Source organism: Lagenorhynchus albirostris, chromosome 7 (assembly GCF_949774975.1).
Source record: "Lagenorhynchus albirostris chromosome 7, mLagAlb1.1, whole genome shotgun sequence".
In the NCBI taxonomy this organism is placed as follows: Eukaryota; Metazoa; Chordata; class Mammalia; order Artiodactyla; family Delphinidae; genus Lagenorhynchus; species Lagenorhynchus albirostris.
The window spans coordinates 37097611-37125027 of record NC_083101.1 but is presented as its reverse complement, the minus strand read 5'-3'; the positions used below and the strand labels follow the sequence as shown (position 1 = coordinate 37125027).

Here is a 27417-nt window from a genome sequence, read left to right as displayed (position 1 = left end):
TTAGAAAGATCATGACATAACAGAGGCTGACTCCTTTCCTGGCCTTGGAGGGAGAAACTGGCTTTCAGTGAGTGCTGCATGGCTTCCTCTTTGCTTCTTTGCAGCAGGTCCAGCAAGGAAGGGTGAGGGTGAGGAACCAGCACTACGCCTACTAGTGGGATTTGCGAAGTCCATCCTGTTGACCTGCTTGAAGCTTCCCTAAGAGAGTCCTTCTGATTTTGACAGGATAGATTTTTACACCAAAGTTTGAGAGCAGGGTGTTTCTCCAGCTCTTTAACTCTGTAACTCTTTAAAACCAGAATTAGCACATATAGTGGTTGAAATTTCAGTCACAACTCAGGTGTGCAAAAATATAACTTAATTTTCTGTAACTAAACTCAATGTAGCTCATAACCAGCACCTCACCATCTCAACCGTTTTTAATGAAAGCTGAAAAGTAAACTTGCCAATTCAGGATAACCCACCTAGTTACTTCTGGTTTAGAACTCAGTCTCTTTAGGATAAACCGACAAATTCAGGATTCTTTCTGCCCTCTTCCCAGTCCTACCCTTTTCGCAGGGAGTAATCTCAACTGGAAGGAGGGGATTTGTGTGAGTCGTAGCATCAGGACATACCCTTATTTGTCACCTTATTTGGTCTTTGAATGGACCTCTATTCCTCTTTCCTCACTGCGTCCATGGTAGAGGCTTCTTATGCTGACTGTGATTGTGGGTGAGGGTAGCTGTATGCTTGTGAATACTTAACTTCCCTGCACCTACCAAGGTGTATGAGATTCTAGTCCTACCCCTCATTTTGTATTCTCTCCTCTGTGGCTTTTGACGTAAGTTGTTTGTTCTCATTACCCCAGGCTTTGGCTCTTGATATTAAAGCCAAGATTTTGTCTCTTTCTTCTCTCTTGGTTCTTTTTCTGACCTCCATCCCCAGCTTCTCAGAGACAATCAGCTTCTTGGCCTGGTTTTTATGGTAGAAGGACTTGGGGTTGGGAGGGTGAAGGAGGGGGGTGAGGGAGAATTACAAAAAAGGGGAACTACATTGAATAATACTTCAAAATATTAACCTTCTACATGCAGTTTGCTTTATGTCTATTTCCTGAACTTTCTCTTGTATAATTTTAGAAAAGGCACCAAAACGACAATCAAGTCAACAGTCGTTCTGTTCTGCTGCTGATGGATGGCAGGTAAGTCCTAGGGAAGCCAGTTTAGGTTGGACAACTCTGGGAGAGGATTGGCCTTGCTAAAACTTGATGTGCTGGGTGCTTTGCAAAAGTGATTCAGGACAGTGAAAAGAGCCTCAGGTTGGACATAAGAAGAATTTGTTTCTAGATCTAGTATGCCCTGAACTTCCTGTGTGACCTCAGACCTCTCTGGGCCTCATATTTCTTATCTATAAAGTGAAGATAATATTCTCTACCTTAGAGGATGCTTATGAAAATGAAAACAAAATAATATATATTAAAGCAATTAATAAATTATGACATGGTATTAATGTGCAAGTGGTTATTACTAGTACAGTGGTCAGCATGGAGACACCTGTCTTTAGAACATCAATCGACTCTACATGGCTTATTGACCATTCTACTGTAACCTTTGGTTAGGGCATCTTTTTGTTAGCAATCTAAAGAAAATATTGGTGTTGACTCCATTGCTGTAGTGTTTGGTCATATCTATCTAAAGTATTGGGTCAATGTTTGTATTTTTTGTGGGTTCCTGCAAAATTTGAGCAATTTACCTTTGGCAGGGATAGAGGGAGACAGGCATGATTTCTATATAAGGCAAAATGTGAAGATTATCATAAGAGGTACAAAAAATTATCATAGGAATTAATAAAAATGAGCAATCATAGCTGGCTAAAGGAATCAAGGAAGACTTTCTGGAAGAGGTGATATTTGTGCTGGGCCTTAAGGGATGGGAAAGAATTCAACAAATAGAGATTGTATGAAAGGAAAAGTGACCAGTGTTTGCAGAATCATGATTGCAAAGAAGTACAAATCTGAAAGAATTCAAGATTGAGGTCCAGTCTTTTTTCATGGTGACCTTACAGAATACCCAGGAGCTATATTTTAAAAACATATTTTTTAATTGCAGTATAGTTGATGTTCAACATTATACAAGTTACAGGTGTACAATACAGTGATTCACAATTTTTAAAGGTTATACTCCATTTATAGTTATTATAAAATATTGTCTATATTCCCCATGTTGTACAATATATCCTTGTAGCTTATTTTATACGTAATAGTTTGTACTTCTTAATCCCCTACCCCTATATTGCCTCTCCCCACTGGTAACCACTAGTTTGTTCTTTATCTGTGTGTTTGTTTCTTTTTTTTTATATTCACTAGTTTGTTGTATTTTTTAGGTTCCACATATAAGTGATATCATACAGTATTTGTCTTTCTCTGTCTGACTTATTTCACTTAGCATAATACCCTCCAAGTCCATCCTTGTTGCAAATGACAAAATTTAATTCTTTTTTATGGTTGAATAGTATTTCATTGTATATATACCAGCAGCTGTAGTTTTAATCATATGATTCTATTATGTGACATGCTTGGGCATCTAATTCTGTTATTTATTGTGTCTGCTGATTCTTACTCATGGTGGATTATTTCCCTAAGTGTTTTGGTCTGTTGAAGCCTCTCATAAGATACCACCCAAAAAGTCAGTTGTGATTAAAAAGAAAATTAAAAAAGAAAGGAAGGTAATAGAAATAGAAAGAAAAGATAAAACTGAGTGTATAAGAAATTTGCAAGGCTAGGGAGTTACCAAATGAATTTAGTCAAATGAACTTCCCAAGGAGCTTGAGCACTTGGATTTTATAAGATTATTAGAGAAGAATTTGTCATACAGTGGTTTTAGAGTAGGAGTTCACAAGCAGGGCCCTAGTGGTTAGACTTTGTAAGCCAGTGAATGTTTGACTGATGTAACACTTGAGGTGAGTTGTCTATATTCCAAAAAGTGGCTTTCTTTTTCTAGAGCACATGAGTTTGAGCAAAGCTACTACTGAAAAAAATTTGTTTTTCAAGTTGTGATTTCTGTCATCTTAATTTCTCAGTAATTCTGGCTACAAGCACATCTTTAGTTAAAAGCCACATTTTTTAGCTATCAAGAGGAATGAGCCACATCTTCTATAAGTGTTCTCCCAGATATATTATTAATGAAAAATGCAAAGTACAGAAAATTATGTATCTATTATGTAATTTTTAAATGTTTATCTTGTATGGGATTATATGGATTGATATTTTCTCTAAAGAAATGCAAAAAATTACTCACACTGGCTACCTTGGGGGAAGGAAAATTAAAATCTGGGGAGAGAAGAGACTTTACTTTTTCCTTTTACATACTTCTTTTTTTTTTTTTTTTAATTTACTCTTGGCTGCATTGGGTCTTTGTTGCTGTGCACGGGCTTTCTCTACTTGCGGTGAGCGGGGGCTACTCTTCGTTGTGGTGTGTGGGCTTCTAATTGCGGTGGCTTCTCTTGTTGTGGAGCACGAGCTCTAGGCACGTGGGCTTCAGTAGTTGTGGCTCACGGGCTCTAGAGCGCAGGCTCAGTAGTTGTGGCGCACGGGCTTAGTTGCTCCGCAGCATGTGGGATCTTCCCAGACCAGGGCTCGAACCTGTGTCCCCTGCATTGGCAGGCGGATTCTTAACCACTGCGCCAGCAGGGAAGCCCTTACATACTTCTTAATTATTTGAAATGTTTTTTTTTTACCATATGCATATATTGCTTTTATTTAAAGAAAAATTATGTGCATGTATGTCTACATATACCTTTATAGAGTTTTAGAAAACTCTTATAGTCTTAAGTCAAGAGAAGTGGGCCCCATTCTTGACTGTAGCAAGGAGTATCACAAACCCAGTTCGGTCCTCCTTTGAGCCTTGAGTTCATCTCAGCTTTTTTTTTTTTTCTTCTTGATTGTCAAAACAGGGCTGTGGGGAAATTCTCAGAGCAGGCATGCAGGCATTCAAGGCTCACTTTCTTGCAGGATAGTGACAGACAAATGGATGAATGTCCAAGTGGGAGATATAATAAAACTAGAAAATAATCAGGTTGTCACGGTGAGTACCTCTTTGGGCTGTGGCTTTTTCTCTTTTGGCTTGAATAGGAACCCTTTTAGCAACTTCTGTGACCACTCCTTTTGGTGACCTTCACCTTCCTCACTTTGCATCCAGAGATCAACATCTCCTGTGGTAAGAAGTTTGTTCTTGTCCATTTCTCACCATAGCTACAGGTAAAATATGACTAGTTTTTGGAGAGGGGGTGTGTGGTAGCAGTGATGGGTCCTAGACAAAGAAAGTAAACCAAATGTCTTTAATATTCTTAAGATGAACATCTGTTCCTGAGGTAATTGCTTTTGTTACACTGTAATGTTAAAAGTCTGCCTTCCTTATTTTCTCTGACTTTTCTGACCACAGGCTGATATACTATTACTCTCTAGCAGTGAGCCCTACAGTCTGACATATATAGAAACAGCAGAACTGGACGGGTGAGTGTTCCCTCCTGATAATCCATTAAGACGGTTGAGCCAGCTTAGAGTGATTTCTCACTGAGGGAGAACATGATGCAGAGAATGAAGTGCTAAAAGAGGCTAGAAATATCTAGATAAGATAGGAGGCCAGACTCTTGGGACCTCAAGTCTAAGGCTGAGCTCTTGACAGCAATAATTTAGCATCCACTGGTGCAGAATCTGGGCAAGTAAACTCCGTATTCTCCATCTCTAAACTGGAGACATTCTGTCTATCTATATTCAGTAATGCTGAGTGGTAGGAAAGACGTTAACAGAACTGTAAAATTTCAGAATGTAGTTCCGAAGTTTCCAGGGGGGGAAATGAATATGGAGGTAATTATGTACTGATAAACCATGTTCTAGAAAGGATTTAACGTAGAAATTCATTAACGTGCAAAAGCTAAGATCTTTGGAGTATAGAGGCCATCTTCAGAGAGCTTGTCCTGTGGAGTTTTGTATCGATCTGCATCCTTACAACTATTCCTCTTGGTGCCCACAAACTTTTTGAAATGTGGCTTCTTCTTTACTTCTGTCTCTGTGCATTCTTGTATCAGCAAATGGTTAAGTGGGATCCCTTCATGGATCCTGTAAATATTTATGAGATGAGGAATATGTTTACTTGGAGGTATATGCACTTTCTTACCAGGACCTGCTCCTTATTCTTGAAGGGAGCAGGTACCCCCTCCAGGTTGTCTTGTGATGTTTCTTCAGCTTTTCTAGAGCATCTGACCCGCAAGATCTCATAGGTTGGTTAAAGTGGTTGATACGTGTTTCAGGGAGAGAGCGGAACAAGTGGGCTAGTACTCAGCTTCCCTGTAGAATCATCCCACCTCAAAACTTTTCTTGAGAGAGGATAACAGTGGGAGTGACTCTCACGGCTCAAGCCTATAGCCCAAGCTCTATTGGTAACAACTGTTTTCTAAAGTTGGAGAAATTGGACCTGTGCTGCTGTTATGTATGTGCATTCTTTACTCTAGTGAAACCAACTTGAAAGTGAAGCAAGCCATCTCAGTTACCAGTGAGATGGAAGATAACCTGAAGCTACTGTCTGCCTTTGATGGTGAGTTAGGAAATAGGTTTGCCAACCCAAATTTTTATTAGGAGATGTCTGGTTAAAGTGTGGTACATCCATACAGTGAATTCTATATAACTTATTAAAAACGATGTGCAAGTTGGTATTTATTCACATGGAAAAATATTCACAACATATTAATAAGTGAAAAAAGATTGCAATACACTATGCATAGTATATGTAACATAAACCTGTTTTTGGAAACATATGTATGTGTATGAGTACATGTATAGAGAAAAACTTGGAGGGATGTACTACAGAAGTTTAATAGTGCTTATTTCGAGGCAGTGGGTGAATTTTACTTTCTCCTTTCTCCTTTTAATGTTGTATATGTATTTACAATGGGCATATTTTACTTTACTAATCATGAAAAAGTCAAATTATTTCCATTTTGAAACAAATACTAGGTTTGCTTTAAGTAGTTTTAAAACTTCTTCAGATTCAGCTCATTTGATCTAGAAGTACTGATGGTGATAGGTTATCGCGTGGGTTGTTCTCTCTCTGGATGACCCATGTCACAGAATTACTCTTCTTTGATGCCCAGAACACTTTGTCTGCCTGGTGAGAAATGGGCAGCGGCTGAGAAAGGATAGGCAAAAGATGTGTGTATATTTTGAAAAGGGGATGTTCTTTCCTCTTCTCTGTTAAGCCTCCTCTGTCCTGTTAGGAAAGAATTAAGATTACAGAGTCAGGACTCTTATTCCTTCTTTTTTTTTTTTCAGGAGAAGTGAGGTGTGAGTCTCCCAATAACAGGTTGGACAGATTCACAGGAATGCTGATTTATAAAGGAAAAAATTACGTCCTGGATCATGACAGGCTGATTCTCCGAGGCTGCATCATCAGGAATACAGACTGGTGCTATGGCTTGGTAATTTTTACTGGTACGTCTTCGTGGGGACCACAGACCCCCAGCCTGCTGGATTCCGTTAGTAGCCACGTTGTGGGTACTTAGTTTTCAGGATGCAGATATGGTGCTCAGATATGTACCAGAACACTATGGCTTTGAGACAGATAGAAAGGGAGGCAGGTAGATGGATAGATGGATGGATAATTTAAGAAAAAAATGACTTTTTTTCCAAGCAATGAGCTGCCAGCATATCAGCCCTGCCTTTGTTAGAGGAAGGCTTTGTGTTCCAAGACCACAGAGCATTCATAAGTCTTTCTAAACATATCTGGACACAAGAGAAGGTATACACATAGAAGTACACATAGTATTAGCATATGAAAGGGGAACATGTGAAAGGGGAGAGTATACATGTGGATTGCTCCCATGAGGAAAAAATAAACACGGCGGTCATTATGTAGAATATAAAATACAATATGAAGTGTTCATGCCAGAGAAAAGGCACATGTGGCTCATTAGCAGTGGCCCATCTTGAGATGGCATTTAGAACCATAATCCCTTATACTTATTGAGGGATTTTCTTAAGTTATAAGGTAGTGCTGGAAAATGGAGGAAGATTCTGTGCCACCCTGTGTCCTCGGTGACAGTGGGCATTGATGACAACAACCACAGTAAGATAATAATTTCCAACTCTAGTCCCAGTGGCCATTAAAAGCTCTTTAGGGCTTCCCTGGTGGTGCAGTGGTTGAGAATCCGTCTGCCAGTGCAGGGGACACGGGTTTAAGCCCTGGTCCAGGAAGATCCCACATGCCGTGGAGCAACTGGGTCTGTGCGCCACAACTACTGAGCCTGCGCTCTAGAGCCCACGAGGCATAACTACTGAGCCTGCGTGCCTAGAGCCCGTGCTCCGCAACAGGAGAAGCCCCTGCTCACCGCAACTAGAGAAAGCCTGCGCACAGCAACAGAGACCCAATGCAGCCAAAAATAAATAAATAAATAAAATTAAAAAAAAAAATGTTGGTTCCTATAGGAGCTCTTATAAAAAAAAAAAAGCTCTTTATTTCTACTTACTATCTGCCTTGTCATGAAGAAATGCAGAGTCTCTGTCTCTCAGCTCCAGAGAAATCTCAGCTCCCAAGCTTCCACCTCAAGAGAGATCACTGCCATTGCCTTTTCCTTTCTCCATTTCTTAATTAGAAACTTTAAATAGAGCCTGGTCCAGCAATGGGTTTCCTCAAAAGAAGGTGAAGTTCTCCTTATCAGAAAATCCCTTTTCTAAGCTAAATAAACCAGATGGTGATGAGAGAGAAGCTTGTGGCTCCTATTCTGACTTATCAGTGAAAAACTAGACTAAGGTGCAGCAAAGAGAGGGAGGTGTCAAGCATTGATGCACTTTGCAGAAGTAGTTGGGATTATCCTTAGAAACAAATTTTCCATTCTTTGAGTTATTGGCACCAAGCATGAGCCTTTCTCCAGGACTTTATCCCCTAGCATTGGAAAGAGGTTTGATAAAATGATCATAAAGGTACATTTTAACCCAATTTCAATCCTCTTGAGAATATTCAGTGATTCTAAGAGGTGATGTCTCCCTGTTTCACTTAGGACCAGACACCAAATTAATGCAGAACAGTGGAAAGTCCACTTTTAAACGGACACACATAGACCATCTCATGAATGTCCTTGTGCTCTGGGTAAGTTAAAGACTTTTTTCTGTTTCTTTACAAATAAGCATACTTCCCTTCCTTCCACAGCAGTAGCTGGTATTTTCAAGTCAGAATTTAGTTGTTTGAAAACCTCAAGCAGTTTTAGGACCCCACATACTAAGGTCTGAAGCAGAAAAGAACAGAACTCTTTGACAAGGGAGTCTCAAGTTTATACCTCTGTTGTGGAGGACAGTCATAACTTGTTGAAGCTTTGATACTTTGATTAGTGGTACCAGAATAGATTATGGACCCTGCTTTAGAAATTAAGACACTTTTTTTTCATAGCCAATTTTACTCATGACCACTTTAATAAAACCTTACTTGGACTAATAGATCACCTTACTTAAACCAATGATTTTCAAACTCTATTTCCTTAGAGGAGTCTAAGGTCTGCTGCAGGGGGAATAGAGAAGATCAAGAGTTTTGTTCGGCCTCTTCATTCTGAAGTTTCTGGTTTAAAAAGAGCAGCTTCACATTTATCTGTCTGTAAGATCTCAGTTGGAAAATAAAGGATTCTGCTGCTAAGAAATGAAATTTGAAAAGCACTCAATATATACGATATAGCTTATATGTGGAGTCTTAAAAAAAGGGTACAAATGAACTTATTTACAAAACAGAGTCACAGATGTAGAAAACAAACTTAGGGTTACCGGGGGCAAGGGGAGGAGGGATAAATTGGGAGATTGGGATTGACATATACATGCTCCTATATATAAAATAGATAACTAATAAGGACCTACTGTATAGCACAGGGAACTCTACTCAATACTCTGTAATGGCCTATATGGGAAAAGAATCTAAAGAAGAGTGGATATATGTATATGTATAAATGATTCACTTTGCTGTATCCTGAAACTAACACAGCATTGTAAATCAACTATATTCCAATAAAAAAATTTTATAAGCACTCAATAGATAATAATCAGCTTTGAGAATAAAGTTTAAATTGAAGACTAATTAATTTATTTCCATGCTATTATATACGGGTGGCCTTTATTCTTGTTAGATATAGACAGATTAATTTCTTCACTTACACAGCTTCTCTGCATGACTGAGTGGTTCCAATGCTGCCTGTACTTGATTCCATTACTTTTTATATTTTATTTTTACTCTATTGCTTAGAAAATAAAAGTGCCCTTTTTCTGTACATTTCTCATTAATATCTGAATTACAAAGTGTGTGTTCTCTGTTATTTATTATGTTAAATGTTACAGTTCTTTTTCTATATCCTTTGGATTTAATAAATGGGATTTTAGAAAATTAGGAAGATTCATTCAACAATAGCCAGAACATGGAAGCAACCTAAGTGTCCATCAACAGATGAATAGATAAAGAAGATGTGGTACATATATACAATGGAATATTACTCAGCCACAAAAAGAAACAAAATTGAGTTATTTGTAGTGAGGTGGATGGACCTAGAGACTGTCATATAGAGTGAATTAAGTCAGAAAGAGAAAAACAAATACCGTATGCTAACACATATATATGGAATCTAAAAAAAAAAAAAAAATGGTCAGAAGAACCTAGGGGCAAGACTGGAATAAAGATGCAGCAGACCTACTAGAGAATGGACTTGAGGATACGGGGAGGGGAAAGGGTAAGCTGGGACAAAGTGAGAGAGTGTCATGGACATATATACACTACCAAACATAAAATAGATAGCTAGTGGGAAGCAGCCGCATAGCAGAGGGAGATCAGCTCGGTGCTTTGTGACCGCCTAGAGGGGTGGGATAGGGAGGGTGGGAGGGAGGGAGATGCAAAAGGGAAGAGATATGGGGACATATGTATATGTATAACTGATTCACTTTGTTATAAAGCAGAACCTGACACACCATTGTAAAGCAATTATACTCCAATAAAGATGTTAAAAAAAAAAAAAGATTCATTCAGCTTTGAGACCAGAAACTGTACTTGACATCTGTAGAGGGATTTTAACTTTTTTGAATATTTTCACATTCACTAACTGAAGCTTCACAACACATGAACAATAAGGAAGTCAAGAAGTATTTTCCCCACTGACAAATATGCAAATTGAGACAAGTAAAGATAAATATCATAAATAAAGTCCCACAGAAAAATAATGGCAAAAACTCATCGTCATCAAATCATATTTTTTATTGAAACTGAGTTATTTGTAGTGAGGTGGATGGACCTAGAGACTGTCATATAGAGTGAAATAAGTCAGAAAGAGAAAAACAAATACCGTATGCTAACACATATATATGGAATCTAAAAAAAATGGTCAGAAGAACCTTTACAATGATGTGTTAATTACTGCTGTATAGCACAGTGATTCAGTTATGCATATATATACATTCTTTTTTGGTATTCTTTTCCATTATGGTTTATCACAGGATATTGAATATAGTTCCCTGTGCTATACAGTAGGACCTTGTTGTTTATCCATTCTATATAGAAAAGCTTACATCTGCTAACCCCAACCTCCCACTCCATCCCTCCCCCTTGGCAACCACCAGTCTGTTCTCTATGTCTGTGATTCTGTTTCTGTTTCATAGATAGGTTCATTTGTGCCATATTTTAGATTCCACATATAAGTGATATCTTATGATATTTGTCTTTCTCTTTGACTTACTTCACTTAGTATGATAATCTCTAGTTGCATCTATGTTGCTGCAAATGGCATTATTTCGTTCTTTTTATGGCTGAGTAGTATTCCGTTGTATATATGTACCACATCTTCTTTATCCATTCATCTGTTGATGGACGTTTAGGTTATTTCTATGTCTTGGCTATAGTGAATAGTGCTGCTATAAACATAGGGGTGCATGTATCTTTTTGAATTACAGTTTTGTCTGGATATATGCCCAGGAGTGGGATTGTTGGATCATATAGTAATTCTATTTTTAGTTTTCTGAGGGACCTCCATACTGTTTTCCACAGTGGCTGCACCAACTTACATTCCCACCAACAGTGCAGGAGGGTTCCCTTTCCTCCACACCCTTTCCAGCATTTGTTATTTGTAGACTTTTTGATAATGGCCATTCTGACCAGTGCGAGGTGATACCATATTGTAGTTTTGATTTGCATTTCTCTAATAATTAGCAATGTTGAGCATCTTTTCATGTGCCTCTTGGCCATCTGTATGTCTTCTTTGGAGAAATGTCTATTTAGGTCTTCTGCCCATTTTTGGATTGGGTTGTTTGTTTTTTTGTTGTTGAGTTGTATGAGCTGTTTGTATATTTTGGAGATTAAGCCCTTGTCAGTCATATCATTTGCAAATATTTTCTCCCATTCAGTAGGTTGTCTTTTCATTTTGTTTATGGTTTCCTTTGCTGTACAAAAGCTTGTAAGTTTGATTAGATCCCATTTGTTTATTTTTGTTTTTATTTCAACTGCCTTGGAAGACTGACCTAAGAAAATATTGGTATGATTTATGTCAGAGAATGTTTTGCCTATGTTCTCTTCTAGGAGTTTTATGATGTCATGACTTATACTTAAGTCTTTAAGCCATTTTGAGTTTATTTTTGTGTATGGTGAGATCAAGTCATATTTATTGAGAATCTAGTATGTGCCTAGTATGTGCCAGGTGTTGTGAAGATCATAAGGTTTTATAAGTCCTGGGTCCAGCTCTCAAGTATATACGTTCACTTTTGGGAGATGGGGCATCAATATGTGCCAGATGCTTTACATACATAATTTTATTAATAATCACATCTATCCATCTAGGCATAACTTTTCAGAGTTAATGCTCTTTCTACTATACTTGCTATTTCCCTGGGGAGACAAAACTAAAACACATGACAAACCTGTTTAACATGGCAGATTGACCACATGTGAAGAAATTATAAAATTTTTTTTAAAAGACCCTAAGAGCTTCCGGAGAGAAATAAAATGTCATATTCAAGAATCAAAATAGCATTGGCTGGGCTGCCCTGGTGGCGCAGTGGTTGAGAGTCCGCCTGCCGATGCAGGGGACACGGGTTCGTGCCCCGGTCCGCGAGGGTCCCACATGCCGCGGAGCGGCTGGGCCCGTGAGCCATGGCCGCTGAGCCTGCGTGTCCGGAGCCTGTGCTCCGCAACGGGAGAGGCCACAACAGCGAGAGGGCTGCGTACCACAAAATAAATAAATAAATAAAATAGCATTGGCCTTCTCAACAGCAACAGCAGAAGGTAAACATCAATGCTTCAAACGTCTGCCAGAAAATTATTTGCATCCTATAATTGAAACTATCAATAAAATGCAAGTATAAAGAAATATCCATATGTGCAAAGACTCAAAAAATTTACTTATCATGTATCCTCTCTTAGGAAGCTTCTAGTATATACTCAAGCAAAACAAGAGAATAAACCAAGAAAGATATGGAAGCCAGGAAACATGAGAACAGTGAAAGGAAGTCCTAGGATGGTGGCTGAATAGCAGGTGTTCTCTAGAGAACACCAGAGCAGATTAAAGCAGAGGTATAGAGGGATCTGCAATGGGAGTCTCCAAAGAGAATGCAGTTCTCTGCTCAAGTTCTCACAAGATGGCTGCAGCAGAGAAGCAGTGTAAATACCCAGAGCAGCTAAACTAGCAGAGTAGCTGCTATGAATTTCTACATTTATGAGGTCATTCACGCAATCATTCCTTCAGAAAGTAGGGAATATTATCTTGGGTCCCATGTTCACTTTTGGGCATCTAGTTTAAGAAGGATGTTGAGACTTCCTATTTGAGCCTAATGAAATGACTGTAAGGAAGTACAAATAGAAAATAAATCCCCTGACAGAGCGTGAAGAACTGTCAGCAGACCCAAGATGCTGATGAGCTTTTGGAAGGCAGAAAGTAGATAGATTATACCGATAAATAAACCAGAGTAGTGAAAGCTTCCGCGGAAATGCATTCCTCAAGAGTAGTTCCAAGCTAGATTCAGCAGGAATTGAGAGCAGGAGTAAGATGTGGGGGTAATAATCAGGATAATTAATTTTAAAACTGCCCATGAAACACCATGGACAACACCTGGCCCTCTGTACCATCCTACCACCCCTATAGGCATACATATAGCAGTAACAAATGTATCTGACCTCTAGTCTCAAACAAGAGAACTGCTTTCCGAAGAAATTTAACAATCTATCCGCAGAGAGGTAGGGCTTCTAATGTGGGTGTTATCACTTCAGAGTAAAACCCACTTTATTTTAAATTTGGGGGACTCAAGTTTGCCAGCAAGCTCCTCGTGTACTCTACGGTAAAACCAGTGAAAGAACACATTCTGCCTACCTACACAGAACTCATGGTTCCATCTTCCCATAGGGGAGTGGTCTGCTCGAGAAACAAAATTAACCCAAGGAAATAAAACCAACCTATAATGATGAAACTACTCTTTTACTCCTGTTTTTAAGTGAACTGGAAGGAAACCAGGAGCACAAAAGAGGAGGATGAGGATGAACAAAGAGAATAACTGACTCTGGAAAAAACAGATTATAATTCAGGAAGATAAAAGAAAAGAACTTTCAAAAGAATTTTACTAGTATTCTTAGAAGAAGCAATTGCACAAATAAAATAAGAATAGGCTAAAATTTTTTGTGGGGGGCCATGCCATAGCTTGTGGGATCTTAGTTCCCCAACCAGGGATCCACGCTAGGCCCTCAGCAGTAAAAGCGCAGAGTCTTAACCACTGGACCGCCAGGGAATTCCCTAAATTTTTTTTTTTTAATGAAAGAATAAAAAAGCAATCTAAGAATAACAAAAAGAATTTTGGAAAGTAAAAATTACTGAAATTAAAAAGCCAATAGAAGGGCTGAAACAAAGAGTCAAAGAATACTACTAGACCATAAAACCAAAAGTCAAAGAGATAAATACATTTTTTTAATGGAGGACAAAACCAAGAGCCCCCACATGATCTCCCAGGAGTATCAGAAAGAGAAAATGGAGGGGGCAATATTGTCAAAGAAATAATAGAAGAATATTTCCTAGAATTGAAGAAGGATATGAATTTCAGATTTAAAACATCCATTAAACATCATGAAATTCTAGAACACCAATGGTGTATAGAAGTCCCTTAACTTTTTCATAGGGATAAGAATAAGATACCAACAAAAAATGAGAATTAGATTGGCATCAGATTTCTCACTAACACTACTGGGCCCTAGAAACCAATAGGGTCATACCTTCAAAGTTCTTAGTGAAAATTACTTTGACCTAGAAATCTATACCCAGGTAAACTACAAATCAAGTGAGAGAGCAAACTTGTTCCTATCATGGGACCTTTACCCTTGCTGGCAATGTCTATCTAGGCCTTTGCGTGGCTTGCTTCGTTTTCAGTATTCAATGTCACCTTTTCAGAGAAGCCTTCTCTGCCACCCTATCTAAAGTGGCCACCTCCATTAAGACATTTTTTATTGTATTAACTTGTTTTATTTTCCTCACAGCATTTAGCACTAGTTAATTTGTATTTTTTCTTTTCTTAACATATCTGTTTTCCTCATATCTCCACAGGATTACAAACTCTCTGAGAGTTAAGGCATTGTCTTTTATCACCACTGTATCCCAGCCCCTAGAATTATGTTTGACACATAATAGGAGCATTATGTTGTTGAGTTATGTGTGTTGAGTTAGTGAAAAAAATGTGTTATTATTATGTGTTGAGTTAGTGAAAAAAATGAATGAATACCTGAGCTACCAAATTATGAGCCTGTAAGGTAGAAATTATGCTATATTCATCTCTGTATTCTTGGGAGTGCCTTGCACAAAACGGTTCTCAGGAAATATCTTTTGAATGGTTATTAAATGAAGAAATGTTCTTGAATTAGCTATGTTCTTAACAGCTCAGCAGTTTTGTTTATGTGGTATTTTTGCCAAGACATTGTCAGTGTAGTTAGATATAATGCATTGTCATTTCTCAAAGCTGAAGCAGAAATCCTTCCTGATTTAAACATTTCATTTTTTCCCATTTTTGGAAATGATTCTTAGGGGAAAATCTGACAGACACAGGAAGCATGTTTAGTAAAACTCCTTCCTGATAAGCCCACAGGGGAGCTGGAGTTTGGTCCTTTCCCCCTCCCCAGATCTCCCCAGAGCTCACAATGACAATGCTTTGTGAACCCTAGTCTCTTAAGTAGGACGTATTTGTGGGGCACAGTGCTTGAAATTTGAATGATGCCAGAAATCCAGGATATACTTCTTGGGTAAGGCACAATGAAAAGCACAGAGGTGAAGGGCCAAAGGACCAAGGAGTACTCTCTTTTTACAGACTGCCTGTGATGCCTGGGAGCTCCACTGTGACCAGCAATGGCCTTAGTTCTTGACAAAACTGAGTATCTCTTTCAGCCTTTACTGGAACCACTCTTCACACACAGGTCTTCTTGGGTCTGACTGGCTCTTGTAATAAACAAGTAACATCTGGGGTTTGTAGCAAAAACCAATTTCTTGTTTCTTTCTTCCTATAGAAAGGAAGCAAAGTGAAGCTTTAGGCTAAGTACCAATAAACTCCATCACAACATGAATATTTCTGAAGAAAGAGAACATCTGCAAGGGTTTAGAAAGCCTCAGGATGGCAGGAAAAGCTCTAGGAATGAGGAAAGAGCAGACTGTGTCCTGCCCCTGCAGGCCTCTCTGAAGGGGGAGAGGCCCTGCTCTCAGGATCTTGGTCCGATAAAGCCGACTTCCTTTCTGCTGTCTCAGTCTGAACAGAAAGGGACTTCTCTGGTGGTGCAGTGGTTAAGAATCCACCTGCCAATGCAGGGGACACGGGTTCAAGCCCTGGTCCGGGAGGATCCCACATGCCGCGGAGCAACTAAGCCCGTGCACCACAACTACTGAAGCCTGTGCACCTAGAGCCCGTGCTCCACAACGAGAGAAGCCACCACAATGAGAAGCCCACACACCGCAACAAAGAGTAGCCCCAGCTCACCGCAACTGGAGAAAGCCTGCAGGCAGCAACCAAGACCCAACGCAGCCAAAAATTAATTAATTAATTAAATTAAAAAAAAAATCTGAACAGAAAGATCTGGTTCTGGAGGACTCATAGTCTAACAATGGAGGGATGGCACAGCACTGGAAATGATTGATGGGTAATTCTCAATTATCCAGGCAACAGGTATGGAGCAGAAAGTGTGTTGAAGTTCACTCAGTAATTTTCTCCCACAGCTTCAGAGGGTATCAAATTATTTATTCTAATAATTTATAATAAACAGATTATAAATAAATTTATATTTATAAATAAATAATAATAGTTTATTATAATCATTTTACCTTCCCCACTTTTTCCCACTGGAGCTGATGGAGTCGGGCCTGGAGAAGTGGCAGGTAGAGGAATATGGTCTCAGATTTAATATTGGCCACATAGACTGTCCAAAGGGGAAGCAAAGCCAGTAGAACTCATCACTGAAGTTTAATCTGAACCATGAGGATAAGCCATGCTTTCACATGACCCATTAAAGAGAAGCATAAGGAGGAGTAAGATTAAGAAGGGTTTTATGGCCCCGAAGAAATCTTCATCACAAAGAGTGGAACTACTCAGTATGAATCTGCATTAGGCTAGGAATGAAAGCAGATTTTATTCTTTTTTATCTTGATCCTCCTGTTTTGTTCTCCTCCATCCCTCATTCAACTCTCAAATCTCAAATATTGAATGATATTAAGGATTTATTACTAACTTTTTAAGTGATAAAGGTATTGTGATTATGTGTTTAAATAAGATCCTTTAAAGAGATATATTAAACTGTTTGCAAAAAAAATTATATAATGTGAGAAATTTGCTTAAAATAAAAGGGAGGACAGGGGAAGAGGAGGTTTGGGACAAAATAAAACTGGCCACGAATTGATAATTGGTGAAGCTGGGTGATGGGCACATAGGCGTTCATTATAGTATTTATATACATTAAATGTGTTTGAAATTTTTCATAATAAGGATTTTTAAATCTCATTTTCTGAGAATGGTCCCAGTTAGATCTTCTCCTCCTGCCTTCATACTCTTGTCTCCAAAGACTTTCTATCAGTGACTCAAAGATGAGACCTAAAATTTTCTAGCGGTGGGGATGGGTTGCTTTGAGCAATTCATACCTTGTGATAAAGGGCACAGGTTTGAAGACCCCTGAGTAGACTTAGAAGTGGTTCACAATAACATCATACATGTCTTCTCTGCAGGTATGTGGGCATGTGATGCTGGTGGAATGTAAAATTGTACAGCCACTTTGGAAAGCATTTGGCAGTTTTTTGGAGAGTTGGGCATTTGTCTCAAATGACAGGATTTCCTCCTTTTCATGGCTGAATAATGTTCCACTGTAGTGTGTGTGTGTGTGTGTGTGTGTGTGTGTGTGTGTGTGTGTGTGTGTCACATTTTCTTTATCCATTCATCTGTTGATAGACACTTAGGTTATTTCCCTGTCTTGGCTATTGTAAATAATGCTGCAGTGAACATGGGGTGGAGATATCTCTTTAAGAGAGTCATTTAATTTCCTTTGGACATATACCCAGAAGTGGATTATATAGTAGTTCTATTTTTAATTTTCTGAGGAACCTCCATGTTGTTTTCCAAAGAGCTGTACCAATTTACATGCCCACCAAGAGCATCACATGATGATTAGTGATGTTGAGTATCTTTTCATGTACTTATTGGCCATTTGAATATCTTCCTTGGAAAAATGTCTATTCAAGACCTTTTCCCATTTTTTAATTCAATTTTTTTTTTGCTATTGAGTTATTTCCTTATATATTTTGGATATTAACTCCTTATCAGATATGTGGTTTGCAAGTATCTTCTCCTGTTCCACTGATTGCCTTTCTATCTCGTTGATTGTTTCTTCTGCTGTACAAAAGCTTTTTAGTTTGATGTAATCCCACTTGTTTATTTGTGCTTTTGTTGCTTGTGCTTTGGGTGCCATATCTATAAAGTCATTGCCAAGACGGCTGTCAAGGAACTTTTTCTCTATGTTTCTATGTTTTCTTCTAGGAGTTTTATGATCTCAGGTTTTACACTTAAGTCTTTAATTCATATCAAGTTAATTTTTTTTTTTTTTTTTTTTTTTTTTTTTTTGCGGTACGTGGGCCTCTCACTGTTGTGGCCTCTCCCGTTGCGGAGCACAGGCTCTGGACGTGCAGGATCAGTGGCCATGGTTCACGGGCCCAGCCACTCTGCGGTATGTGGGATCTTCCCGGACCAGGGCACGATCCCGTGTCCCCTGCATTGGCAGGCGGACTCTCAACCACTGCACCACCAGGGAAGCCCCATATCAAGTTAATTTTTGTGAGTGGTATAATATAGGGGTCCAGTTTCATTATTTTGCATGTGAATATCAAGTTTTCCCAACACCATTTGCCTCCCTTGTCAAATATTAGTTGGCCATATATGCATGGGTTTATTTCTGGGCTCACATTTCTGTTGCATTGGTCTATATGTCTGTTTTTATACCAGTACCATACTGTTTTGATTACTATAGCTTTGTAATATAGTTTGAAATCAGGAAATGAGATGCACCCACCTTGCTTCTTTGTCAAGACTGCTTTGGCTGTTTGAGGTCTTTCATGGTTCCATACAAGTTTTAGGATTTTTTTTCTATTTCTATAAAAAATGCCATTGAAATCTTGATAGGGATTGCATTGACTCTATAGATAGCATGGGTAGTATAGACATTTTAACATTGCTTAACTCTTCCAATCCGTGAATATATCTTTCCATTTACTTGTCTTCTTCCATTTCTTTCATTAATGTCTAAATCCCACTTGATTATGGTGTATGATCCTTTTAATACGCTGTTGAATTTGGTTTGCTATTGAGAAATTTTGTATTCATCAGGGGTATTGGCCTGTAGTTTTCTTTTCTTATAGTGTCCTTCTCTGGCTTTGGTACCAGAGTAATGCTCTGGTACCAAAGTTCTTTTCTAAACAGATTTTCTCAAATCTGTCTTCTTTCTTTGCATCCTTTCCCCTCCATGCCCTTTTCTCTCAACCTAATGATAAGAAAGTTGGGGTTATCGAGAACAATAATCTTGGTTCTGTAAAAAGGTGCCATCTTTAATCTGAACATTGCCTCCAGGCTGATTCATTTTATTCAGCTGAAAAGAATTATTGGGCCTTGTTTGCTTAAGATCTCAATCTTGTCTCTTTTTTCCTCTTTGGTGTCTAAAAGTAATAAGCTTTTCCAGTCCTTTGATGACCCAGATTTCACGCTATTCCTTTTCATTTCTGCTTAAAATTGGCCAGTTATTCCCCTATTTCAACCCTTTCTTTTGTTAAAATCAGCCAACACACACTAATATTCTAATTCTAACCATTTCCCTTAGAGCTCTAGCCTCAGTAGGCACATGGTCTGTCTTCCAGTTTTATCATATTCTTTACTGTAAACATGATTGCCATATTGTCAGCCTTTTATATCCATTTCCTTACCACCCACCCACCCCCAGCTGCTAAGCCAACGCCACACATTTTAGATTTGTTTTTAAAGCAGAACCTCACTCACTTCAGTAATGGAGTAATTAAGAGATTGGGTTCTGGAACTAGTTCAAGACCTGTCCATCCTAGTTAGTAGCTAAATGACTTTAGGCAAAATACTTTCCCATTCTTAATATCAAGTTTCTTGTCTGTTATTACAAGACGGGTATTATAAATATTAAATTAAATAATACAGGTAGAGTACTTAGCACAATTATTGGCACTTAATTAATATTTACTATATTTTAGTTACTATTATCTCCTGTCAAAATCCCAAGGATGGCTCCTGTTGGGCTTTCTTTTCTGTCCTGTGTACTACTGCCTAGAGACTGTGAGCGTCAGGGCACCCCTGCCCTCCAAGAAAAGAGAGAGGCTTTGTTGAGAGATAGGCTCCAAACGGTAGAACTGAAGCAGCACGTCTTGGATGAAATGTTAATTTAATTCTTTTTTTGATTTCTAGATTTTTCTGTTTTTAGGCAGCATGTGTTTTGTCCTAGCAGTTGGTCATTGCATTTGGGAAAGCAAGAAAGGCTACTACTTCCAGGATTTTCTGCCATGGAAAGAATATGTCTCTTCATCAGCTGTCTCTGCCGTCCTTATATTCTGGTCCTACTTCATTATTCTCAACACCGTGGTGCCTATTTCCCTCTACGTCAGGTAGGCTTCTTTGACCACTGGGGGACAAGCTGACTTCATACTTCCTACTTAATTCCCCAACTAGACTGTGAACTTTCAGAAAGCATAGATTCTGTGCTCTTTAACCCTTTACTTTGCACAGTGCCTGGTGCACAAAACACTCTGAGACATATCTAGAGACTGCATAAATGTTTTCTATATCCAGAATACCACCCTAGATACTATGTGGGTTATACAAAAGAAAATTATCCCAACCCTCAAATAGTTTATAATGTACATGACTAAATAAGACAAACAAACACATGAAATAATTAGAAAAAAATGCACACAAATTTGGTGATGCTAAAGCACAATCTAGGCAGCCCCTAGTTTATCAGTGAGACAGAGTCCATTCATTTGTAAATCAGTTAATTCAGAACTCAGAATGAGTTTTCCCACAGAAACAATGTGGCAAATGGTAGATAGGTGTAATTGTGACTTAAGTTCTGGTTCCTAAAAGTTGGAGAAGATGAAGGATGTTTCCTTCCCCTTTTCATGAGCACCTTGAACAAAAACTTGAAATATAGGTAAAATAAGTCTTTACTGTACTCTGATCTGCTTTTTCTATTTTCAACATTCCCTTTCACATACACAAACACAAACACATTTTTTGCATCCTTCTTCTCAGGTTTCCTAAACCCTGCACTGTGGCATCCCAACCCCAAAAGCACCCAATATAACTAAATTATCTTACTAATTTAATAAATATTTATTGAACACCTACTATGTGCCAAGCACTATATTAGGTGCCAGCGAAAGAAACATGAATAATAAGACAACCCTTCCTCTAGATAAACTTACAACATAGACATGGAAACAGATACTTAAGTAAATAATTAAGGTACAATATGAAGAATGATGTAATAGAAATGTATATGTGAATGCTACGGGAGCCTAGAAAAGGAATAGGTTGGTTCTGCCTGTAGAGGCTTAGGATTTACAGAAAAAAGTAATAATCAAACTGATATTTGAGAAAAGAGTAGAATTTACCAAGCAGAAAATAGGAAAAGAATATTACAAGCAGAAAGACCAGTATGTACAAAGGTTTAGAGGTTTTTAAAAGCTTGATCTGGTCGTAGAACAGTGAGTAGCCTAGACTAAGGTGTTGGATGGTAATTTAGGATTAGATTCAGGAGAGCCTTGAATGCCAGGCCAAGGAGTTTGGGTTTTATCCTAAAAGCTGCAGAGATCTTTCCAAGGAAAGAAATAATATCATTAAATGTCTGGGTTTAGAGAGATTGCTATGGTGACTGGTATGGTGAAGGAAGGGAGAGGTCAAGACTCAACACATGAGGACTAATAAAGTCAATAATGTGGGCCTGAGCACCTCTTCCCTCACCTCAAACAAAAAATCCATGTTGCTCAATGCAGTTGTCTCAGACAGGGATTACTAATGAAGCAGCCTAAACTGCCACAAACTAAATATGAATGATGATAGGAAGGAAGCCACTTAAAAGTCTCCACTTTTAAAATGAAGACGCTTGTTAACCATAAAGAATCTATATGCATGTTATTTGGAACAGAAGTGGAATGTGACAAACACAATTGGGAAAACTTGGATAAAATGAAGAGGAGGCTATTCTAGGGAAAAGCTACCCCACAGGCAGGCTGGATCTGCCTAGAAATTTATCAGAGGGTCATCAGCTCCTGTAAGCTGTTTCTGAGTCTCACAGATCTTTCCCTTCTGAAACAAAGTGCTATTTCAAGTCTGAAGATTCTCTCTCTTCCCCACCAATGAGTTTACATGACAGCAGCAATAACTCTCTGATTAAGCCTAGGCTACGTTTTATAAATTAGCTCTTAACTCTGGCAGGCCTTGCATTATTGCAGAATTTCAAAAATTTTGGAAGAAAGGCTGTAAAGGGAGTATGCCTCAGCAAAGTTAATCAGTATGTCTGGTAATCAAGTAAAGCCTTCAGTGATAATGGTCAAAGTCAGAATTACAATGGGTTGGCTAGTATGTCTGGTAATCAAGTAAAGCCTTCAGTGATAATGGTCAAAGTCAGAATTACAATGGGTTGGCTAGTACGAAGGGTCCTTCAAGATTGTAGGTTCCCAAGGAAGATATTCTGATTTTCATTTCTACCACCGGACTGGTAGGAAGGAAACCAGGATGATGAATTTGCTTGCCCTGCTTTGACCCAGGACCCTTCTTTTCTTGCTTTCTCCTTAGTGTTGAGATAATAAGATTGGGCAACAGTTTCTATATCAACTGGGATCGGAGGATGTTTTATGAACTAAAGAACACACCAGCACGGGCTTGTACCACCACCCTTAATGAGGAGCTCGGCCAGGTCAAATACGTGTTCTCCGACAAAACAGGGACCCTGACTCAGAACATCATGATTTTCAACAAGTGTTCTATTAATGGGAAATTCTATGGTATGCATATTTTTCTGCTTTCCCTGAGTCTTGGGGAAATATTACTTTGCAGATTGTTCTCAAGAATGATCTATCTCTAAATCTATATGCCTCTAAATTCACATTTACTTCTTAGTCTCACAACCTGCCCTGTTCACTAAGCAAAGCTCACCTAGCCCATTCAGTTCTAACCAAAATCATTTATTTAGCACCTTTTAGATGCAATCCATTGTGTTGGATGTTGAAAATATGAAGATGTATAAGAATTAATCTCCGTCCTCAAGGAATTCCCAATGTCTGGGCAATGTTAGTTACTCTCACATTAAATCAGATGGTGCAACCAGCATATTTCTGAAGCTGCTATTCTCCTGATTCCCGCTCAGACCAATAAACACTCTAGAAAGAAGCCATCAAAGGGTATTAGAGTTTGATGTGTCTCCCAGGCCCAGTTATTCATTTATTTCCTGCCTTAGGCATAAGCTTGTTTTTGTGATAGTGTTAAGTCCTTATATGTGTGAACATTCATGCCCACTGCACTAACTAACTAAGGAAGGCAATCACATCTAAAAAGATAGACGCGTGGGGTGTTTCTCTGGGATTATGAAAAAGCTTTGAAACTAGGAAGATGTGATAGTTGCAAAACCTTGTGAATGCACTAAATGCCCCTGAATTGTACACTTTAACATGGTTACTTGTATGTTATATAAATTTCACCTCAAAAAATTTTTAAGTTAAATTTTAAAAATAAAAAAATTAAAGTTAAAATTTTAAAAAAAGCTAGAGCACTCTAATATTTTCTATTACCCCTGCCAAACAAGTTTTCACACGTATAAACTCTGAAAGCTTATTTTTGGATGGTTGATTTGTGTGAGGATCTTAATTTTCTTACTCATTGTATGACCTGACCATATACTGGGTAAGGGTAAGGATAAGGTTGAAAAGGGTCATGGGTGTTTCTACGCTTAGCATCAGACTGTCTTCCACCCCCATCTGTCTATGCTATCTACTGGCCAAGAATCCTAAACATTCCAGCACTACTTTCACTATCCTCTGGGTAACTTTTCTGATTGAAAGGCTTCCGGAGGTATGAAGTCTCTCATAAATGACTAGCCTCCAGCCTCAACTCACTCACACTTAAGGAGAAGAATTGCACCCCAAGCAGCATTATTCTTAACATTGGCTTGAGGAAAGGAGCTCATAGGGCACTGAGAGCTAGGTGGCCTGAGGGGATTCGAGGAGCTTAACTGCAAGTCTAGGATGATAGAATCAGAAGGAATAAGCTTTTAAAAATCCTCCTTTAAATTACCATATGACCCAGTAATTCCATTCCAAGGTATATACCAAAAAAAAGAAAAGAAAAGAAAAAGAAAACAGAGATTTAAACAGATAGATGTATGCCAGTGTTCATTGCAGCATTATTCACCATAGACCAAAGGTAGAAACAACCCATGTGTCCATCAACAGATGAATGGGTAAACTAACGGTGGTATATCCATGTAATGGAATACTCAGACATAAAAAATAATGAAGTTCTGACACATGCTACAACATGGATGATTCTTGAAAACATTATGCTAAGTGAAATACACCAGACACAATAGGAAATATTGTATCATTCTACTTATATGAAATATCTAGAATAGGCAAATTCATAGAGACAGAAAGCAGATTAGAGGTTACCAGGGGCTGGGAATAGGGAAGGGTAAGGAGTTTTTGTTTAGGATGCTGAAAAAGTTTAGGAAATATATAATGGTGATGGTTGTACAACATTGTGAATGATGTTAATGCCACTGAACTGTTCACTAAAAATGGTTAAAATGAAAAATTTTATGTTATACATATTTTACCACAATAAAAAAATATAAACCCTTCTTTAAAACCCTTGCCAAATGTGTATTCTATTTACTTACCAACAGGTGTTGTCTATGACAAGAATGGACAGAGGGTAGAAGTCTCGGAGGTGAGTGATTACAGCGCCCTGTGAAATGCATGTGGGACCTGAGTGAGGCTGCGCCGCACAGCAGCATCTTTAACACAGATTGGGATTCCCTTAGCCCCTGAAATATTACAGCTGTTATTGGCCCCATAATATCAGAAAGTATTATATAAATGAACTCTGTTTATTTGAGGGTATTTGGATTTGTGTTTTTAAATGAAAATAGCTTATTATAAGAAGGTGATTATATATAAATAATATATAAATTTTTTTAAAGTAAGGAATGTCTGAAGAAACCAGCAAAGGGATGAATCCTTGAGCTCATAAAAATGATCTAGGAGAGCAAATGAATAGTGGTTTAAGATACTTTTTCAGAAGACATTACATTACTTGAGAATAAATTCTAATTCTACATATGAATATTATTTGTTTTCTGAATAGTGCTATTAAAATTTCTTTTAAACACAAATAACTTAATTAAAAATGAAAACAGCTTTATTGGCTTTTTCTATTTAAAAAATTATCTGTGCTCATGATAAAAAAAAATTCAAACCATATAGAAATGTATGAAGAAGAAAATTAAAATCATTCAGTCCCATTTAGATAACCAGTGTATAATCTGGGAATATTTATCCTTTCAGATGTTTTTCATATGTATATATACACACATATACACCTAGGTCTAGTAGGTAGGTAGGTATGTAGGAAGGAAGGATGGATGGATGGATCGTAGCATGCATGCTATTTTCAGCCTCCTTTTAGTCATTTGACACTATATTGTGGCCCTCCGTCCGTGTCAGTATATTTAGGTCTACATCATCATTTTGAATGGCTGTCGTAGCCAATTACATTGATGTATCTTAATTGAGTTAGCCAATCCCCTATTTTTATTCTGTTGTCTTTTGCTATTATAAACAGCATTATAATAAGCATTCAGGTACATACATTTTTGTCTCCTCTTCTGAAAATTATTTCCTTAGAATAAAGTCCTGGAAGTAAAATTAGTTGGTCAAAGTGTGGCTAGATTTTTAATGCACTTAATAGTACCATACTGCTCTCTGGATAGACTGCATCAATTTATAATCCCACCAAAAAATATGAGAATTCCTCTTTTCCCATACTGTATCCTTGTCAGTACTGGGTATTAATATTTCAATCTTTAGAAATTTAATTGTGAAAATCATATCTCATTTAATTTACCTTTCTTTGATTACTAATCAGATTGAATCATTTTATGTGCTTATTTTCCTTCCTCTTCCCAATCACTTTATTGCCCATTTATACTTCTTTTGTGAATTGCCTGTTCATATTCTTCGTCCTTTTTTTCTTATTTCAAGGGGCTCCTTATATAGTAAAAATACCAACTTTTCCTTCGTCTGGCACATATGTTACAATTACTTTTTTCCATTTTTGTCTTTTGTTTAAAGTTTTTTGTTTAGAAGTTTTTAATTTATGTAATTAATTCTATCAGTCTTTTTCCTTTATAGCTTCAGGATTTATGACATACTCAATAGTCCTAACCCACACAATTGTAAGAATATTTTCCTTTTCATTCTTCCTGTCTCTGGCTGGTTCAATTTTACTGTTTTTTCCAGTATTGGATCTCAGCTTTTGTTTATGGGTTTGATTTTAAGCATCCCTTCATAGGGCTTCTTCCATTACATTCAGGATACTACTCACCCTATCGCTTTCCTACTAGAACGAATTCCAAACCTTTAGCCACTTGACTTACGTACTAAACAGGTAACTCCAGCTCCCAACTACTGCCTCACCCTTATCCATCCAGAGAGATTGGAAATGGGGAATAAAATGAGTATTTGCCTTAAATCCTCTTCCAGGGACTTTGCTAATGACCTTGGCAATATAAACAAAGTTATAGCTTCTAGGGAGTAAATTGTTACCCTGGAGTTACCTTTCTCTTCCTCCTCCTTTTGCTACTGATCGACCATAACACATTTTCCTCTGGATCCCTGGAATCTTTGTTCTCTTGTAAGCAAATACCCACAGGCTTATCTTTTCATAAAAATGCTTTCTTCTCTCTACCTTGATTGAAAGATGACTTTCCCGGAGGATATCCCTTTTCCTCCATCTCTCGTACTCCGCATACCAAAAGTCCAAAGGTATTGTCCTCATTATCCTGTGCCACTTTTCTTTCTTTTTTTTTTTTTTTTTTGGCTGCCTTGGGTCTTCATTGCTGCGCATGGGCTTTCTCTAGTTGCAGCGAGTGGGGGCTAGTCTTTGTTGCAGTGCACGGGCTTCTCATTGCGGTAGCTTCTCTTGTTGCAGAGCATGGGTTCTAGGAGCACAGGCTTCAGTAGTTGTGGCACATGGGCTCAGTAGTTGTGGCTCACGGGCTCTAGAGCACAGGGTCAGTAGTTGTGGTGCACAGGCTTAGTTGCTCCGCGGCATGTGGGATCTTCCCGGACCAGGGCTTGAACCCGTGTCCCCTGCATTGGCAGGCAGATTCTTAACCACTGTGCCACCAGGGAAGCCCATCCTGTGCCACTTTTAAACTATTACTTTTTCGCCCTCATATAATCTTTCTTCCTGTGATGCTTATGACTTCTAGCTATATTCCGTTTTCTTCTTGTCGTTGACATTTACAAATCTTCTGGCTTCTCCACTTCATTCACTGAGGACCTTGAAACCTTAGCTCATATTTCCCCTCTCTACCCAATCCCTGCTGTCATCTTGGGTGGTATTGGCTTATTTACGGATGATCTAGCAACATAGATGCTTTCAGATGTCTAAAAGAATATATCTTTCAAATGACTTTTTGGACTCAAAAAAACCTATATCATCCATTTCTATGTTATCATGTCACCATCCAGAAGTGTACTACTCTGAAATTGTAAACTCCTTTGTCATGATCTCTGATCACAAACCTTATTTTTCCAGTTCTCTTGATACTTGATTCCTAGTATACCTGCTTTCTTATCAAAGGAAGATTTACA

General features: G+C 38.3%; 1 protein-coding gene across 1 annotated transcript in view; it reads left to right on the top strand.

Annotated features, from left to right (window-relative positions):
- The first annotated feature begins 2528 nt into the window (after nt 1-2528).
- Nucleotides 2529-27417, top strand: part of LOC132523553 (phospholipid-transporting ATPase FetA-like) — a 48464-nt gene continuing 23575 nt past the window's right edge. Inside the window, exons 1-8 of the mRNA XM_060154889.1 lie at nt 2529-4058; nt 4416-4486; nt 5485-5567; nt 6302-6460; nt 8026-8114; nt 19952-20148; nt 22340-22548; nt 24444-24487. Of these exons, the coding sequence (XP_060010872.1) occupies nt 4005-4058; nt 4416-4486; nt 5485-5567; nt 6302-6460; nt 8026-8114; nt 19952-20148; nt 22340-22548; nt 24444-24487 (906 nt within the window). The 5' untranslated portion in view covers nt 2529-4004. The remainder of the gene's footprint in view (nt 4059-4415; nt 4487-5484; nt 5568-6301; nt 6461-8025; nt 8115-19951; nt 20149-22339; nt 22549-24443; nt 24488-27417) is intronic.